Raw genomic sequence first — 16,921 nt, 5'->3', positions numbered from 1 at the left:
GGCTAACATAGCAACTATATGAATTGAATAATAAATAAAATAAGTTTGATAATGGTGAGTTGTGTTTGTTCCACTCCATAGCAAAATTTAAAAATCATGGCTCCCCCTTGCTATGCTTCACGAACCCCTGAGGATCCTCAGACCCCACTAATGAAAATATTTATGAGCAAAGGTTTCTTTTGCTAATTATACGCTTAAATCAGCAATTTCAGCAATGTCTTTCCTGTCCTTAAAGAGGAAACCTCCTGAATTATTTTTCATAATTTCTTACATTTCTCAACACCTTTTCCCCTTTATAATTCACAACATACCAAGGAGTAATATTCCTGCAAATAAAGATTTGTCTTATTCTACAGACCTTTGAATTAGATGCAAACTAAGTCTGTTGTTCTTTATTTGTTGAACAGAAAGCACCATGCATTTTACCTCAGTTCCAACATTTCACTTGATCTCACCGTTATCTGTCTGAAAGCTCTTTAAAGTCCATCCAAGAAGAACTGTCACCCATCCAACTCTTCCAGCCTCACATCTTTTGGCTCTTCTCACTCACATTATGTGCTGACTGATGCCACAATTTTATTAGGATGGTAGGAATCAAAACAGCGCAGGAATGTTAGCAAAGGAACAGAAACAACTATACATGTAAGATAATGTTCATAAACTGAGTAACCAACATCTAACACTCACAAGAGTGCTTACAATTCAGCAGAGAATGCGGGAAACAAAATTCAAACAGGACATGTCATGGAAGAAAATATGTTACACTCTGGCTAATGCATTCTCAGTAGGAAAATCAAAAGAGAACAGCAGAAGAAGGTTGGAAAGACATTAATAGTTGTATGTGCTTTCCTGCCAAGTGGGTCTAAAGTATTGTGAATTAAAGTCCCAAGATTCAAGTTTAAGCTTTGTTAAGGTTCCCTAAATTACTTACACACTACACTGTGGTGGAATAAAGATGCTTGAGTAGTTATTTTCATTGCACTTAAATTTAATTCGAACATCTCCAGTCTGTTTATAATGATAAATCAGTGTATACTGACTCAATCTTAATTCTGTCCAATGTCTCTATAACTGAGCTTCATTTTAGGTGAAACCTTTAACGTTTGGTCTCAGGCCACAGCTCAACAAGGTTATAGAAAAGCAGCAAAACAGGATAATATTACAGCCCCTGAGGGTGAACTAAAATGATCTTCAACAGAACACTTGCTCTTAAGTATTTCTCTTGTATTTGGGGTGGCTTGCAATTTTAAAACAGATATTAACCTGTGCCCTATCAGTCAAACCAGATACTCTGGAGCTTGTCAGGGAGTGTGGGAGAATTTAAAGGATAGCAGAGGAAAACTGCTTTACCAAATGATCTGTACCTTATTTGACTACCTCTGGTTTAGCTGGGTTTAGTCCAATGCTACTGTTGTGATGTTATTTAAAAAAAGAACATTAACTGTGGACATATCATTATTGTAAAGACCAGTCCATATCTGGTGTTCCATAAATGTCCCAATTGGGATTAGCAAAATCTACAACTGAATAATAAACATTTCTTCTTTCATTTTAGTAAATATCACTTTCAAATTTGGTTAAGAAGATTTAACTTTTATTAGTACAGTTTTATCAGTGTGCGATCTTTTTTTTACGCATGAATGTTGTAACTCTGAGAACTGAAATGGAGATTTCTCACACTTAACAACACACTGATTTCTCAGTCCCTCCAAAAAGCAATGTACTGTATTAGTGTGGTGCCCTGATGTGCATGTGTCGACAAGTCTGTGTATGTGTTTCTGTGTGCAGGGGAATAAATACTTCTTTTTATATATATATATATATATAAATGGTTCCTTGAATGTGTCTGGATGCTCTCCAACTAGGTCTGATCATCAAAACCATCAATTATAGTTTTAATAAGCCTAATCACAGTGGGATGCAGAAGTTCTACCTAAATGACAGCACGTTAAAGTCCAAATTACTGTCAGTAAATCAAATTAATGGAAGGCGAAGTTTAGATTACTACGAAGTTTACTGACTAGATTTTTACAGTTGTGAGAAATATAACATCAAGGATATAAGGCCACAGGTCCTTGATGTTAGGTTAATGGGGTTAAGTTAGGTTAAGTCAAAACATCTAAATAAGCTATGCGGGTTCTAATCTAAATGACTGAAAACTATTTTGATATCCAATAAGTTGCCAGTAAAGGCTGTGATATTAAATGGGAGACTTAAAAGCTAATATCTACCAGTAGCTTGACAATAAAACTCTTAGGGTTGAGTAATTTTTATACCATGAAGTTACATGGATGGCACAATAAGAATGATATGGGCCAAGCTATTATACACACACACACACACACACACACACACACACACAGACGCGCATGCATACGTGCACACACACTTAAAAGCAGCTGTATTTGTGATTTCTAATTTTTTTGTGTTTAGATTCTGTAATGCTCTACTGGTTCATGCCGTGTTTACTCCGAATAATAAACAGTGTTAACATACAAGTTTGTAACCCTTTTGATTACAAAGTGCTAAAATTACATTTTTGTCATCTGTCCTTCTGCATCGTGTACTTTGGGGATAAAAGTATGACACTGTTTTTCACACTTCTTCTGAAATCACTGCTGATGACATGTTACTGATACATCAGTGACATGGGATGAAAAATATCAGCCCAAATGGTGATTAATCTAGGGTGCATTTCACTCCGTGTAAATAAACCGACATGACTGTCAATGATAGGCTGCACCATGTACGGTCTGGGCTAGAAAGAAATCAGCCCCCACGTCCACTTCATACAGTTCTGTGGTTGTTCTTATGACCATTAATTCCACAAAAGTCCAAAATAATCCACCCTCAAGCATTTGATGTGGAGGGCAAAAATGAAAGCTTATATTAATTTCTTTTCATTTTTAAGCACTTCAAGATCTTTTTTTTTTTTAACCAGACCCCCCTGGGTGCCACTGTATAAGTACTTGGTATCCACACTCATTTGCAGTGTCTTTGGGTAAATAAATAAATAAATAAATAAAACATTCATTGGATGGTTAATTGTTTTACTCCTTTACTTCTTTTCCACAGGTTCTACTTTCTCTGAAAGGACGAGGGTCAAATTGACAGTCTCTACTCTAGTAAGAAGGGTTCATTGCCAAAATAATATCTGATTAGCAGTGGTCTTACGTTGGACCCTTTCCATTGTTGCATAATTAGTGTAGATAAATTGTACAGAACAACAAATGGCCTACACACCACTGGAACTGCATACCAAGGTGAACTATATTGTAAGCACCTGATAAAATGGCCAGTGTGTGTAGATAAAAGGTATACGCACTTTATAAACGGACACTGAGTGTGTTTTTAGTGATTTCTTTTTCAAAGTACCTTCTGGTCTTGTTGATTGTATGAAAAACAGAACAATTTTAACTTTGGAAAAGTACTTTCTTGTAATCAAAGTCCACAACTGGCATAATTTGCTTATAAATAATTATTTCACAAGTGTAAAATAAACTGCAGCGTAAACGAAAACGTGCTGGTTAGAATTATCATTATTTACAACTGACTCATAAACTCTTGCCGCTTGGCCTCAGAATGGTTTCCGGCACGTCTATTGAGGCGAATGTAAATGCAATGCTGCCCCCAAGCGGCTACATTCGGCATAACACCAATGTGAACTAATGAGCATGTGCTTTTAAAGACTCAGTATTCACATAACCGGGTGTTTTATACAGTAGTTTCTGTCCTGGGCCACTGATTTTAAAATAATAATAATAATCATAATTTTTTTTAAAGAACCTAGCCATGACAATACATCTATTTCAGCCTGTTAATTATTTAATTCGTCCAAAGCAGACTCGCGAATGAATAAAAATCAATATATTTAACACAAGTCCAACATGTCGATACTACAGTTTAGGAACTGCTTTTCTACTTTCAGCATTTCATGAGGATCTCTCACGGCGGCTTCAGGTCCGTTCCGATAAACTGCCTGCAAAACACTGCTCCAGGTGAGGCTCGAACTCACAACCTCGGCATCGCTCTGCTTCGTACTGTCTTATAAGTACCGCGCGCTAACCGATTGCGCCACTGGAGCTCGGATACAGCTGCTCAGGAACACAGCTTACAAAGGTAACAACACGCCGTCCATAGGTTCCCTACACAGTTACATATATTAACCGTTTTAAAAGACTTGGTTTGTTCGACGGATCACCATTGTCGCGTTCGGGTTCAATTAAACAAACAAACAAACAAAAAGCAAGATGGTTTCTGTTCGCCTGCTAGCATCATTTACTAGTAAACCTAGTAAAAAATAATAACCGCCCACCATGTTTTCCCTACTCTGCTGTTTTCATTTGCACGACTGGTCGTTAAACTGCAACCTAGCAGTCCAGCTGTGTTTCGGGCTACATGTGTAAAATTATATGACAATATTTGAGCATACAGCCCTAAAATATGTATATCGTTTTAGTAAATATATTTTCATTTAGCTTTCGTAGCGACTCAATAAACTTGACTGATGTCCCTCCAGATTAAAAATTATTATTATTTTTTTTAAAATTAAGCCTTTATACTCAATACTATGATTTGCTGTGTTCGTTTTGTTGCTTGTTTGTTTTAAAGATCCCGTGGTGTTGTAGTTAAATTGTAAGCACTGTTACCGCTAAGTGTCTAAAAGCCGCGCCAGTAAATTTTACCGTGCCGTGAGATTACCGTGGTTTCACGAAGAGCAGCTGATTTACTTTTGCAGGCAGATTTGAGCGATGTAGAACAAATTAAAATGAAAATATCCCTGCTGAAAAATCCAGCCCCCAGCTGCCAAAAACACATACTGCTCTGGTGAGTTATTTCCAGCTTCCTTATTACAAATAATACAGGTTTGAGATTTTTCAGCCACCACTGAAACGGTCTCCTGTACAATAGGCCCAATGGTATGACGTTGGCTGCTGCTGTCATAAGCTCCAACAGTCTCTTGTAGAGACTGGAGGGGATGCCGAGATCCAACTTTATCTTACTCATTGTTGATAGGATTGACGGCCCAGATCCGAGAGTCTCTGAAACCCACCTCACTCCAGCAGAAAAAGAGAGAGTTGCGAGCAGAGCTGCCTAATTGTAAGGCGTTCATAATGTGCACAGTCAGACCTCTCGAGGGTTGCTCTGGCATGCTCCATCCCTAGAAACTTCACACAGAAAGTGTGTCCGTCACCTGATCACGGCAGGCCTATAAATAGGTATTGTGTATTATAAATAATACACAAGCTTCAGATACTGGTCATGCGCGAGGGCGCTTCCCACAGCGTGGAGCTCACACAATGTTGAGTTCCATTTGAAAGAGAAACATGCTTTGCCTTTTTTCTGATTCTGCTGTATTATGTAGCGCTGCAGACCAACTGAATAAATGATGTAGCTATAATTGTGTGGGTGTGTTTGTATGTGTGTACTGAAAAGTACGCACATTATAAAGTTATGTGTGTGAACAGCTTGAAATAAATAAATTCTATTGTACTGGAAATAACAAATCCCACCCCATGTATATGAGTCAAAGAAGGTTAGTGAGCTTTCAAGAGTTTTGCATTATGTAAAGAAACCACTGTTTAAAGGGTTAAAATTATGAAAATGAATGAAAGTTTGGTAATTATGATCAGAACTGATGCTGGTAAAAAATCAAAGTCAGAGAAAATATATGAATATATAATATTTCTATGACAGTTTTTTTTTTTTTACATGGACATTTTTGTCCTTTATGGACCTGAGTGTTTTGTTTTGGGGTTTTTAAATCTGACACTGCATAAAAAAATATGAATGCTTCAAAATTAATGTCGTTAATCATTTACATATCAAAGACTGCAATAATCAAAGAAAAGAATAATCAAAGAACAATAATCAAAGAAAATCTGCTTATCATTTAGTATATGGCAAATAATTACTATTTTTCTATTTTTTTATTATTAAAAAAAAACATCTGTGGCATTAAGTAAACAAACCAGCATTTAAAGGGTTACAATTCTCAGAATTAATGACTGTTTGGTAATTATGATTAGAACTGATCCTGGATAAAAAATAAAAAATAAAAAATGGACATCAGTGAAAGTAGAAAAAAATATTATAATAACCATATAATATTTTTATGACAGTTTTTTGTCATGGACATTTTTGTCCTTTATGGACCTATGTGTAACTTTTTTTAAGTGACACACAAGGGTTAACATCAAGAGTATTGGATTTAGGCCTACACTCTGCAGTGTTTATATGGAGATAAATAAACACTCTGGGTGTTAATTCAACACTAGGGATTTTACTGTTTATTAATTAAATAAAAGCAGCAAAGCATTTTGAAACTTAACACGTACAATCGTATAAATATATAATATATCATATAGTTTACTTTACAGTACAACACAGACTAGTGTTCACTCTGTAAATAAACTCCTTGTATGGAGATTAGAATATTGCCACAAAGCGGATTTCATAATATAGTGTTCTTCCTAATTTTTAACAGTAGGTGGGATTAACAGGAAATGACACTCTCAGTCATTTAGAAGAAGTGAAGTCTGAATTTGTACAAGAGATTAGTTATACTACTGCTGAACTGCTTGTTGGTGAGTTTCACTGTATTTTCTGTATTTGAAGACGAAGTTAGTCAAGTTATAATTAGATAAACATTATCTGAATACTTTCTTGATTTATTGTCATGTTCAGATCTGTGTAGACTAAAGGCTAAAATTTAACATCAAAAATACTGATACCTGAATTAACCTTATTCATCAAATTTGTGTACTATTCATCAATTTGAGGGTTTCTAAGAAAGTTATTACATAATTTCATATCAACACTAAAACTAGTGGCAGCTCACCCATAGGGGCAGAAAGAACAGAGCCCCACCATTTATATCAGCCATTCAACTAATATTAGTTCACATATTAACATGTGTTAATTTTCATAAAGTCATCATTCACAACTCCATACATGTAAAATTCTGTTGAAATACTAATTAACTCTTTTGAGTGACTGTTAATTTCTTTGTCTGATACCAATCAGAACCAAAATCTGAAAGCTGCTCTGGCTGATTTCCTCTCATCTGAGCCGAGGAAGAAGTCACACCAACACCATTGTCCAGTGAAACCTTCTTAGCTTAATGATATAGATAGCATAGTGTGTGTGTGTGTGTGATGATACTTTACTACAACGTAAAGTAGTGAGTGTACAGCTTGTGTAACAGTGTAAATTTGCTGTCCCCTCAAAATAACTCAACACACAGCCATTAATGTCTAAACCACTGGCAACAAAAGTGAGTACACCCCTATGTGAAAATGTCCAAATTGCGCCAGTTTAGACATTAATGGCTGTGTTTTGAGTTATTTTGAGGGGACAGCAAATTTACACTGTTACACAAGCTGTACACTCACTACTTTACATTGTAGGAAAGTGTCATTTCTTCAGTGTTGTCACATTAAAAGATGTAATCAAATATTTACAAAAATGTGACACACACAGATAAATATTGATAAAGAATGATTGGAACAGGGCGTAGGTTCAATTGATATTGGACTAAATACGTCTCTTCTACCTGAGGCAAAGAAGAAGAAGAACCGAGATAGAGTGAGGTCAAAAGGCAGGGTGATTAGGAATGCTCAAAACAACACATTTCAAGAACAGAAATCAATTCTGTTCCAGTACATCCTGCCACAAACCAGAGGCCTTCAGAATTGAGACACAGAGATCATGCCTGAAACTTATCAGTGACCAAGCTACTTGACAGACATTAACCGATGTTCTGTTGATTTGCTCTCCTTCCTGCCCCATTTAGCTTCTATAAAGGGTGTGTCTCAATCAGTTCAGTAGTTCAGTAGTCAGGGCACTGATCAGGGAGTCAGTCATTTTAAGGGCTGTCTCAATCCAAAATCCTTCCGGTGCACTGGAAAACATTCGCTTGGTAAAAAATCCCACAATGCACGGGAAATACCAGGGTGTATCGATGCTCACTATGTTCCCTTACTGGAAATGACAGCATATTTTTGGAAGCTTCTCATCTAGAAAAAAAATAGGGGACGAACTTTCAGCCAACTTCGTCTACAAATTTAATTGGCCTGTTATTGTTGTTTTAGCTCTCAAATTATTACTTACGTTAGTGATTTTTAACTTTGATGTTCCATATACAGGTTGCTTAAGTCAATGACTTTTAAGTGTTTAATAATTTTTTAAAATCCACTAGCTAGCCTACATTCCTGCTTGAAGTACCATCACAGAAACTCATATGATTAAGCTAACAAATTTATATGACATATAAAATGTAAATTTTTCAAGTTATACATTTTTGGTGACATTTTACAATGCAAGTATATAGTCATGTGGCTGGAAATTGAGTTATCAGTGTCCCAATGTATAGTGAGCCAGGGTTCTTACCAGTGCCCGAACTCATGTACACGATATACTGATTCATGACCTAGGAAGCTGATCAAGACATACCCAAAATTATTATTAAACCTAGTGGTCAAAAATAGGAAATTCAACAAGTGCTAGCAGAGGCTTACTGGGACAGGAAAAGTACTGCCCATGCTTGGTTTCCTTAAGTTTCCTTAAGCATGTAATTATAATAGCATGGTACAAATTATATTTCCTGCAGATGTCTAATCTGTTATTTGTTACACTAAGCAACAAAGTTATAAAAGCACTGACCACTAATGATAACCACAATATTTATAGTAATGTATCATGACATTAATATATTTTGTTATGGATATCATATTGTCATACAACCCAGCTATTCCATATTGGTTTGGTTACTTCCCACAGCACACTAGGATTTACGATAATAATGTCGACAGAATATATGCTTATATACTTTTTTGCCTATTTATTATATCTTTTGTAATTGTAAGATTCAGGTTCATTACAAACATTATTGCTAATCTGTTAATATTTCCTACACTTACAAAACAGGTCAGGAACCAGACCCAGAGCTTCGTGGGTGGTGTCGAGTCGGAATGCTGTACAACATGACCAACAACAGCACTTGCATGGAAGCTCAGAGCCTTGTTGCTTCTGCATTAACCCCCATGTTGATCTTGGACTTAATTTTGGGCGTGCCAGGAAACATCCTAGCATTATGGCTCCTTGGCTTTAAGGCTCCCTGGAATTCGGCCAATATTTGCCTCCTCAACTTGGCGTTTGCTGATGTCCTGCTGCTTGTTGCCCTTCCCTTTCGCATTGACAGTGTGCTCCGTGGGGGCTGGATTTTTGGGGATCCCTTTTGCCGCATCAACTTCTTCATGCTGTCAGTCAACCAGTCAGCAAGCATTGCTTTCATGACTGTTTTAGTAGTGGATCGCTTCTACAAGATAGTTCGGCCGCACCATCCTGTTTGCCACATGAAAATTCAGAGTACAGTAATGGTGGCCTGTGGAATCTGGGTAATTGTGGTGACTCTTCGCCTTCCTCTGCTCTTGACCCGACTACTGAGATCATCTGGAAACTCATCTGTGTTACTTTGCCAAAATATTGACATATGGACAGACACTGGAGCAGGCATGAGGGTTCATAATTCACTTCATATGATTGAGTTTGCTATAGCTTTCCTGTTAGTGGCCATTTCTTCTGTGCGCATCTGTTACCACATACATGGTAACAAGAGGCTCAGAGAGCATCGAAGAGTGAAAAGGACCATTTACGTACTTTTGACTGTTGTGATCATGTTCAGCTTTTGCTTCCTACCCAATTACATCACAGGCTTTGTGGCTTTCTTCCTCACAGATGTCTCGTCTTGCTCCTCATACATAGTTGTGGGTCAGATGTTTAATGTTTCTTTGTGCCTTGTGTTTTTAAACAGTGCCCTGGACCCGATTCTGTACATTTTATCAAACGCATTCTACCGAGACATTCTAAAAGGAGCATCTAACTCCACAGGGCTCACCAAGCATCGACTAAGTGTTAAGGAAACCAGAACTCCTCAACGATTTTGAGAAAAACACTGTTACCAAGGAACATTCCTACCCACAGGACTTCATATCACTTTATCACCAGGACAGTCTCTTTAAGCCCATTTTGCATTGAAACCAAGGTGACACATGCAGCAAGCTGCAGACACTTTGAAACGTTTTCCAATTTTCACTGGGCTTGACTGACCTAAGTCATGCTTTTCCACTCTATAAGAATATAGTTTGTTAGCCCAATAAGGTAGCGCTTTTACAAAGTTATGACCATAACATACAGCCAAGGCCGCTGTAATAGGTCTACATGTTGTTATAAAATCTATGTTCTGAGCTAGACTACAAAATACAGCTTGAAAGCTGTATTTGTGAAAGGTTACTACATATAGATAATTAGTGATAATTAAAATCATTGTTCTAGCATAGCATTTGTTATCTTTTGAAGACAGAGACAGCACTACCTTGGGCATTGTACACTGCTTGGATTTAACACTCCCCTGCACACCAGGGGAAGGATAAGCGGTATAGAAAATGGATGGATGGATGGATGGATGCACACCAGGTTTAATCAGATTTTACCTTTAACCTTTTTGCCACTGAGCTTTTAGTGCAACCATTGAGATACACCTTTTATTTCACTTCATATTTCAGGGCAAGAAGTGATTCCCTTTGCATGTTGGTTAAATTACAACTGGTGCCACCAATGCAAAAAAAAAAGTGCAGTTACCACATGTGGTGTAACAGAATTGTGTGAAAAAATAAGTAAACCCCATGGAAATTGTTGGCTTTTTAAAAAAAAATTATATTTGGACAAGAAAATGTAACTTTTATGGCATTTGATAGTGTATTAATAGGCACTGTTTCAAAGAGGATCAAATTTTCCTTGTCCAAATATGTAAAAATAAATAAATAAATAAATTTCCATGTGGTGTACTTATTTTTTCACGATTGCATATTTCACTGTCTAATTTACTGTGGTTTTATTTGTATTCTTTATTTATCTATGTTGATATTATTTAGTAAAGATGTCATAAGATGCTCACCTGAAATTATTCATGTGTAAATATCTTTTTTGTAGTTTTTTTGTGTTTTGAATATAAGCTGAATATGTTTTGTGTGAACACGACTCTTTCTACTGTAATACTATAATTTCCCTCAGGATCGAAAGTTTCTATGTATATACTTATAGACTAAATGTTAAGGATTTACATTCTCATATTTCTATTGCATCCAAGCTTAAACAAAATAATTGACTTTATGCTTTCAGTTAGTCAGTGTAAAATATTTATACAACCAGTTATGATACCTAAAAGACAGTGTGACTGTAATGATGCTAACAAAGAAGAAGAAGAAGAAATGAAGAAAGACACTGTTATCACATTGAGATATTTGGATTTGAAAGGCTGAAAGCCTTTAAAAACTAACTAGAAATTAGTGCAATTATATACAATATTTTTTCAAATTTTATTCTGCATGTTTCACTTAACACATGACATACAAGTAAACACAACACAATATATGAAGCATTAAAAAAAGTAAGTTGCTGATCATTATGACTGTCACATGCAGTATAAACAGCCTGAATTTGCATTATGGTAACTCCCATTATGCATTATTTTGTTTATTTTTTTTGTCAGATCTGAAACGTCAGATTTGTATGGAGATATGAAGGAAAAATAACCAAATAACCATCTGTGGACAAATTGCTCAATTCAAGTTCTTTTTAAAGTTCTCAACACCTTTTTTTTTCTTTCATTCTTTCTGAAAGGGCACTCAAAACTTTATGGACTTAGATCAAAAGAACAGTCATTTTTCTGGCATATGGAAAATGTCATATACTCAGTGTGCCTCATAATTTTAGCAAAATGTCAGATCATCCTTGCCAATCAGTGCTCCTGAATCAGTATAGTAGTCATCAAGAGTAACATGAACCTCAATCAGAAACACATTACACTGTCTGAAATACAAAACAAGATCATAATGAAGTGTATCAAATTGGTGGCTTCTCCAACAGATAAGACTGGAGGATAAAGCTGCACCTCGTATCCAGGTCCCATGCTATTTACATAATTCTGCCTTCCAGTAATGTCCAACACGTCAAACCTTTACTTCTGTTCAAACATAGTTTAAAACAGCTCAAGAACCTGTAGTCATAATACTCACAGAAGGTAAGAGAAACAAAGGACAGCAATGTAGTGCTAAATGAAATTACAAACAAAATAGCACACAAATACTTTAGAGTAAGAGTCTTTCAAGAGTCTTCAGCATGAGAAAGAAAGGCTTTGTACATTATAATGTCATTTCATCTGACCGCTGACTTACAGGACCGTGACGACTCGATCCATACATCCACAAAGTATTAGATTAACAAAGACGGTCAGTTGAGAATTTAGAGAAGCTTAACTGAGACTTAGAGTTACTGTAAGTGCTTGTTTATATGGCATAGTGCATGGTGTTAGTTAACAATGAATGCACTGAATTTTCTGTACTCCCAGAGAGAGAGCGGAGCTGCGGTGTGTGGCCTCTGTGTTGTGTGATTAGGGGCAGGAGTCAAACAGAAAGAGAAGAAGCAGGCAGGTGAAACGGCACAGATGAGGGTCAGTCGTGGATCACAATGGGACCTCGCATCCGTAGACTAGGGTGAGGGGGCGCGAGGATGGGTCCCTGCGCTGGCCCTTGGGGGACCCTGCGCAAATTAATCTGCTCACATGGCTGCCTACAGGCTCTTCTTAACTGGGAACGAGTGAGCAGTCTCCGGGCTTTCCTGTGACCACAACACAAGAGAACATGATGACTGTTCACTCCTGCAACATTATTGGGTCCAAGGCTGTGGTTGAAGACTGAGGTATAAAAATGATGCTACAGCAAAAGCAATAGTATTTCAGACAATACAGAGAAATATGGAGCCTCTGAGTTGACATGGTGTTTTTTTTTAATGGTGCGTGACCACAAATGAATATATTGCAGCCACAAGTTAATAGTTTGAAGTGTTTCAGCATCATAAATTGTGGCCATGAATTGTGTAATTGAGCCCATGAGTTAATCTGTCATATTTAATATGTGTCCTCCAGTTAATTATTTATATAACAAAAATAAACCTATTCGCATTGAGAATTCATGGGCTAATTGTATATACAGGTCACAAGTGACCAGTAACTCCAATATGTCTTTTATACATCATTCCAAGATTGACGTAAAGTGTAATATTATCAGATTAGGTTCCTGTGGCCACACTGGTCTAATTCAATCGATTTCCCTCTCTCATTCATTTTAAAATACAATAGTTACCCAGAGCTAAGTCGTGACCATGAAATAGATCTCCTTGTGATTGTAATTCGTATCCACATCTTAATAAAAAAAACACCATGTCACCTCAGCGTTTCCATAGAGAAAGCATTATTACACATTTCCTCTTTCATATAGGAACCTAGAAGACATGCAGGAAGGATCTGGTTACATAACAGATCAACAATTCGCAATCTTAAAACACCATCGTTATCATAATTCCATTTTCCAATCGCAAACAATAGTTTGATGTAGCGGCTGTTGAAAGCTATATAATCTATTGTTTCGCTTTTGAGGAAAACATATGATTTGTTGCTGACTAATGGAGTAACTAAATATTCCTGAACACTAGTGGCGGCTCAGTAGAAAAACATATAAATCTTTCTTAGTGGAACTGGCATGCTGTTATTGTATTACTGCAAGCTAATGTTGCCATTGTGTTATCATGACGTGGGGCATTTGTGTTTGTCTAAACCACAGAAAACATCATTACCAACTGGATGCTAATTCTCTCCCTTGAGAGAAAGACCGCTCTATTCCAGAGGAAACAGGGACTGTAACATATGCACATGCACACACCATACACACATATACACTATCCTGCAGTTCCAGGAACATGATAATAGTAGATAGATAAAATGTATACAAATACACAAAAACTGTTGGGTTTTTTTTTTTCTCCAATCATTGTGAAACAGGTTATATTATATACTCTGACACTGTCATGGTTTAGTAATGGAATTAATGTGACTTTCCCCCTCAGGTAAACAGAAGACTGTGTACCAGTTAATTTGTGAGAATAATGCTGCTCTGAAAGCACTGCCTTCCTAAGTGATCAAGAGCATTAAGCTTTGTAATACGAGTCGGCGAGGACTGATTATATGAATATAATGAGATATAACATTGAGAGTATAATTGCGATAATCAGGGTAATATCAGGGACGTACCCCCAGGGTCCCATGAGGTTTATCGGCACGTTTGCCTCTGATTGTGTCTAATGAAGAAACCATGATCTGGGCTTCTAACCACAAATCCATGAGAAACATATAAGATGAGCTAAGTGGGTTAGTGAGCACTTGAATTAATGCAAATGCATGCATGTGCATTTGTAATTTTAAACAGCCGTCCTGTGGAACAAAAAAAAATATCTAGATGTCACTATTGTGTTCTGAAGACAGTCGATTTCAACCATGGAGTGGCTACATGTGGAAAGATCAGGAAAAATACCTACTCACAAAAACACAAGACCTAAACATCTTCAATAACACACACTTTGTTTCCTTTGAACATGTTCTACATGCAAGAAACATTGCAAGAGCGATACCACAAGCTTCATTTCCTGATCACTGTATGATGATGTAAAACATGAGTGCCAGGCCCAGCCTCAGAGCGACCCTCATTTGTCTCAGCCTCTCTGAAGCCAGTTACAGGCTAATCTTTCAGAGCAAGGGCTCTAAATTTAGCCTGGCATCCGTTCCAGCGAACACAGACATGCCGGTCATGGCTCATCCAGACAGGGCCCTAATGGAGAAGCATTTTCCTCCAGCTTCCTCCCTATTCCAAACTGAACTTGGGACCACATCATAAAAAAGTACTATCAATATGGTAGCATGACACAACTTTTTGAGCCACTCTGCTTAAAGTAATTAATAAATAGGGAACTCAATCCAAAGTTAACCTCAGTAACAGCAGACACTACGCAGGAAAGGTAACCAATCCGTCTCGTCTATGCTGAGTCCATTCAAAGTGTAATCATCTAAAAATGTCTAGCATAATTGTTTGTATTGCACATACATGTAATCTAATGCAGCCCCAGTCTCTGTGTGTGTGTATGTGTGTGTTTGTGCATGTGTTGGTGTGGATGCAGTAATGGGCCAAGGTCTTACCATGAGCAGATGTCTAACAGCTACAGCACTGAAATGAGACAAGCCTCCAGTCAATCATTGGAAGTCACAAACACACTGTGACCCACGATGTATTTGGGCATAAAATAGTCTTCCTGCTCCTCTAGTGCATCCCCCTCCCCCCAAAACAGACTTTCCAACTCAGGATTCATTTTGCTGCCTTATTCATTTCTAGGTTTGTTCCCAAATAAAAAAAAAAAGTATAATTTCAGACCTTTTTAATAATCACCCAGAAGCTGAGCACACATCTAGGCAGATAGAGTACTCTAGATCAAATTATTGCAGACTGAGAAATGATCATTAGGATTCAGAAGAGACATTTGTTGCTGCAGAACATATTTGGTATGAAATGAGCTACTTAATTCTGGAGACGTTTATACCTCGGTGTCTGTTGACTAAGAATTAATGAATGAACAACAAGTACAACTGATCTACATGTTAAAGATTTGACACCAAAGTTGGAATACTGGGGAAGGGTGGATTTTTCTTTTTAAGACGTTTGTGTGCAATGTTTATTGGGGGGGGGGGGGGGGGGGGGGAGTGGGTATTTTTCTTGGTATGAACTTATGCTCACATGCAGGTTACCTGTGGAGTCCTTCCTGTTGAGACATTACAGATAAATGAGCATTGTATTCGTCCCAGGCTACCACCACAATCCCACTAGTCAAATAAAGCCAACAACCATATCTGCATTGTTATTGATTTCCAGTTTGACCAACTTGAAGTTAAACCTTCTTGGTTCTGAGTGTGACCAATCCTATAATTACACATGTGCAGCTCCTGCCATTTGGATTTGTCACTGGTTATTAACTGACGGCTGCATCACTATGTGGGAAAATAAATGAGAGATTTCATGCCAAGTCAATCAATAATCCCCAAAGGTGCTAATCAAAGAGCAAACTGAGCATTCTGCCACTCTTTGACATGATGTGTGTTACACTTCTTTTATTTTTTTTCTAAAAGGGTGTCATGTTCTGAGGTAAGCCTCTGGATATACTAGCTGATATCAGTGGTTTATTATTTTACAGCAAAAAAAAATATTATGTAACTTATAGCTCAGTATCCACATCAAAAGGCACACAAAGAGAAGACAATGTTTCACATTGGTTAGGCGTACCTGGTTTCTCGTGAAACAAGGAAAAAGCTGTCATCTGGCGCATCGATCCAGTTGGGCCGCCTCTTGCGCATTATCATGTTGCTGGCTCGTAAGCTGGGGTTGCCGCTGCTCCGTCCATTGTGCTGCTGAGAGACAGGGAAGTGTTAGAGGTGAAAGATGAGCACGATGGTGTGCAAACATGAAGGTAACGACAAAAAATGAAGAAGTATCTGTTAATTGAAACTCAAGGCAGCAACTATGTCAAAGTACCCAATTAACTGTATACACACTGTCTACCAATCTGCACTGCAAGTAAAAACATGGATCTGCTTTTGTTTTATTACTGTTTAACCACTATTAGTGCCACAGACAAATCAAAAGGGTACAGAATAATGTTTAAATAAGGACAAATATCAATCAGGTGTCCCAGAATGGTCTTTTAAACTCTCTTTATTCAAGTTAGGTGCACTTGAAGCGTAAGCCAATGATTAAAAACGAAACTAACGGTGCTGGCATTTAGATTGTTTATGTTTACTCATACCAATTCATGATTTAAATTATCTAATTTTACAGTGCTAAAAAGTAGCTTGAATTGTTTAACCAAAATTCAACAATTGATATTGTGGCAATGCAGTAACTAGTAAACTGCGAACCCGGCGTAAATGTTCGATTTCAAGGTGTGGATGAAAAATAGGATTAGCTATGAATAAGCAGTGTCTATA

The 16,921-nt window shown here is 37.3% G+C and overlaps 2 protein-coding genes and 1 non-coding gene across 8 annotated transcripts in view; 1 reads left to right on the top strand and 2 right to left on the bottom strand.

The window, feature by feature from the left end:
- The first annotated feature begins 3,417 nt into the window (after positions 1–3,417).
- hcar1-4 (hydroxycarboxylic acid receptor 1-4) lies at positions 3,418–11,312 on the top strand. 3 transcript variants are annotated; one of them, XM_017483712.3, is made up of 2 exons: positions 3,418–4,119; positions 8,929–11,312. In XM_017483712.3, the coding sequence occupies exon 2, from the start codon at positions 8,973–8,975 to the stop codon at positions 9,945–9,947; it is 975 nt and encodes a 324-aa protein (XP_017339201.1). In that variant the 5' UTR covers positions 3,418–4,119; positions 8,929–8,972; the 3' UTR covers positions 9,948–11,312. The 3 variants fall into 3 exon arrangements, with proteins under 3 accessions (XP_017339201.1, XP_017339202.1, XP_047015661.1); XM_017483713.3 differs by lacking the exon at positions 3,418–4,119 and adding an exon at positions 4,174–4,827; XM_047159705.2 differs by lacking the exon at positions 3,418–4,119 and adding an exon at positions 5,966–6,587.
- Positions 3,991–4,084, bottom strand: trnai-uau (transfer RNA isoleucine (anticodon UAU)). The gene is made up of 2 exons: positions 4,047–4,084; positions 3,991–4,026 (listed from the first exon to the last, which is right to left on the bottom strand). It is a non-coding gene; the product is annotated as a tRNA-Ile (tRNA).
- Positions 11,313–11,373: 61 nt separating the features above from the next.
- The window catches only part of mta3 (metastasis associated 1 family, member 3), a 28,938-nt gene continuing 23,390 nt past the window's right edge, over positions 11,374–16,921 (bottom strand). Inside the window, exons 18-20 of one of the 4 annotated variants that reach the window (XM_017483717.3) lie at positions 16,221–16,345; positions 15,086–15,113; positions 11,374–12,678 (exon numbers count right to left, since the gene is read on the bottom strand). In XM_017483717.3, coding sequence (XP_017339206.2) covers positions 12,631–12,678; positions 15,086–15,113; positions 16,221–16,345 — 201 coding nt within the window. In that variant the 3' untranslated portion in view covers positions 11,374–12,630. The remainder of the gene's footprint in view (positions 12,679–15,085; positions 15,114–16,220; positions 16,346–16,921) is intronic. The other 3 variants (XM_047159703.2, XM_017483714.3, XM_017483715.3) reach the window with 3 other exon arrangements.

The sequence above is a fragment of the Ictalurus punctatus genome, chromosome 13, assembly GCF_001660625.3.
Source record: "Ictalurus punctatus breed USDA103 chromosome 13, Coco_2.0, whole genome shotgun sequence".
NCBI lineage: Eukaryota > Metazoa > Chordata > Actinopteri > Siluriformes > Ictaluridae > Ictalurus > Ictalurus punctatus.
This window is presented reverse-complemented; position numbering and strand designations above follow the sequence as displayed.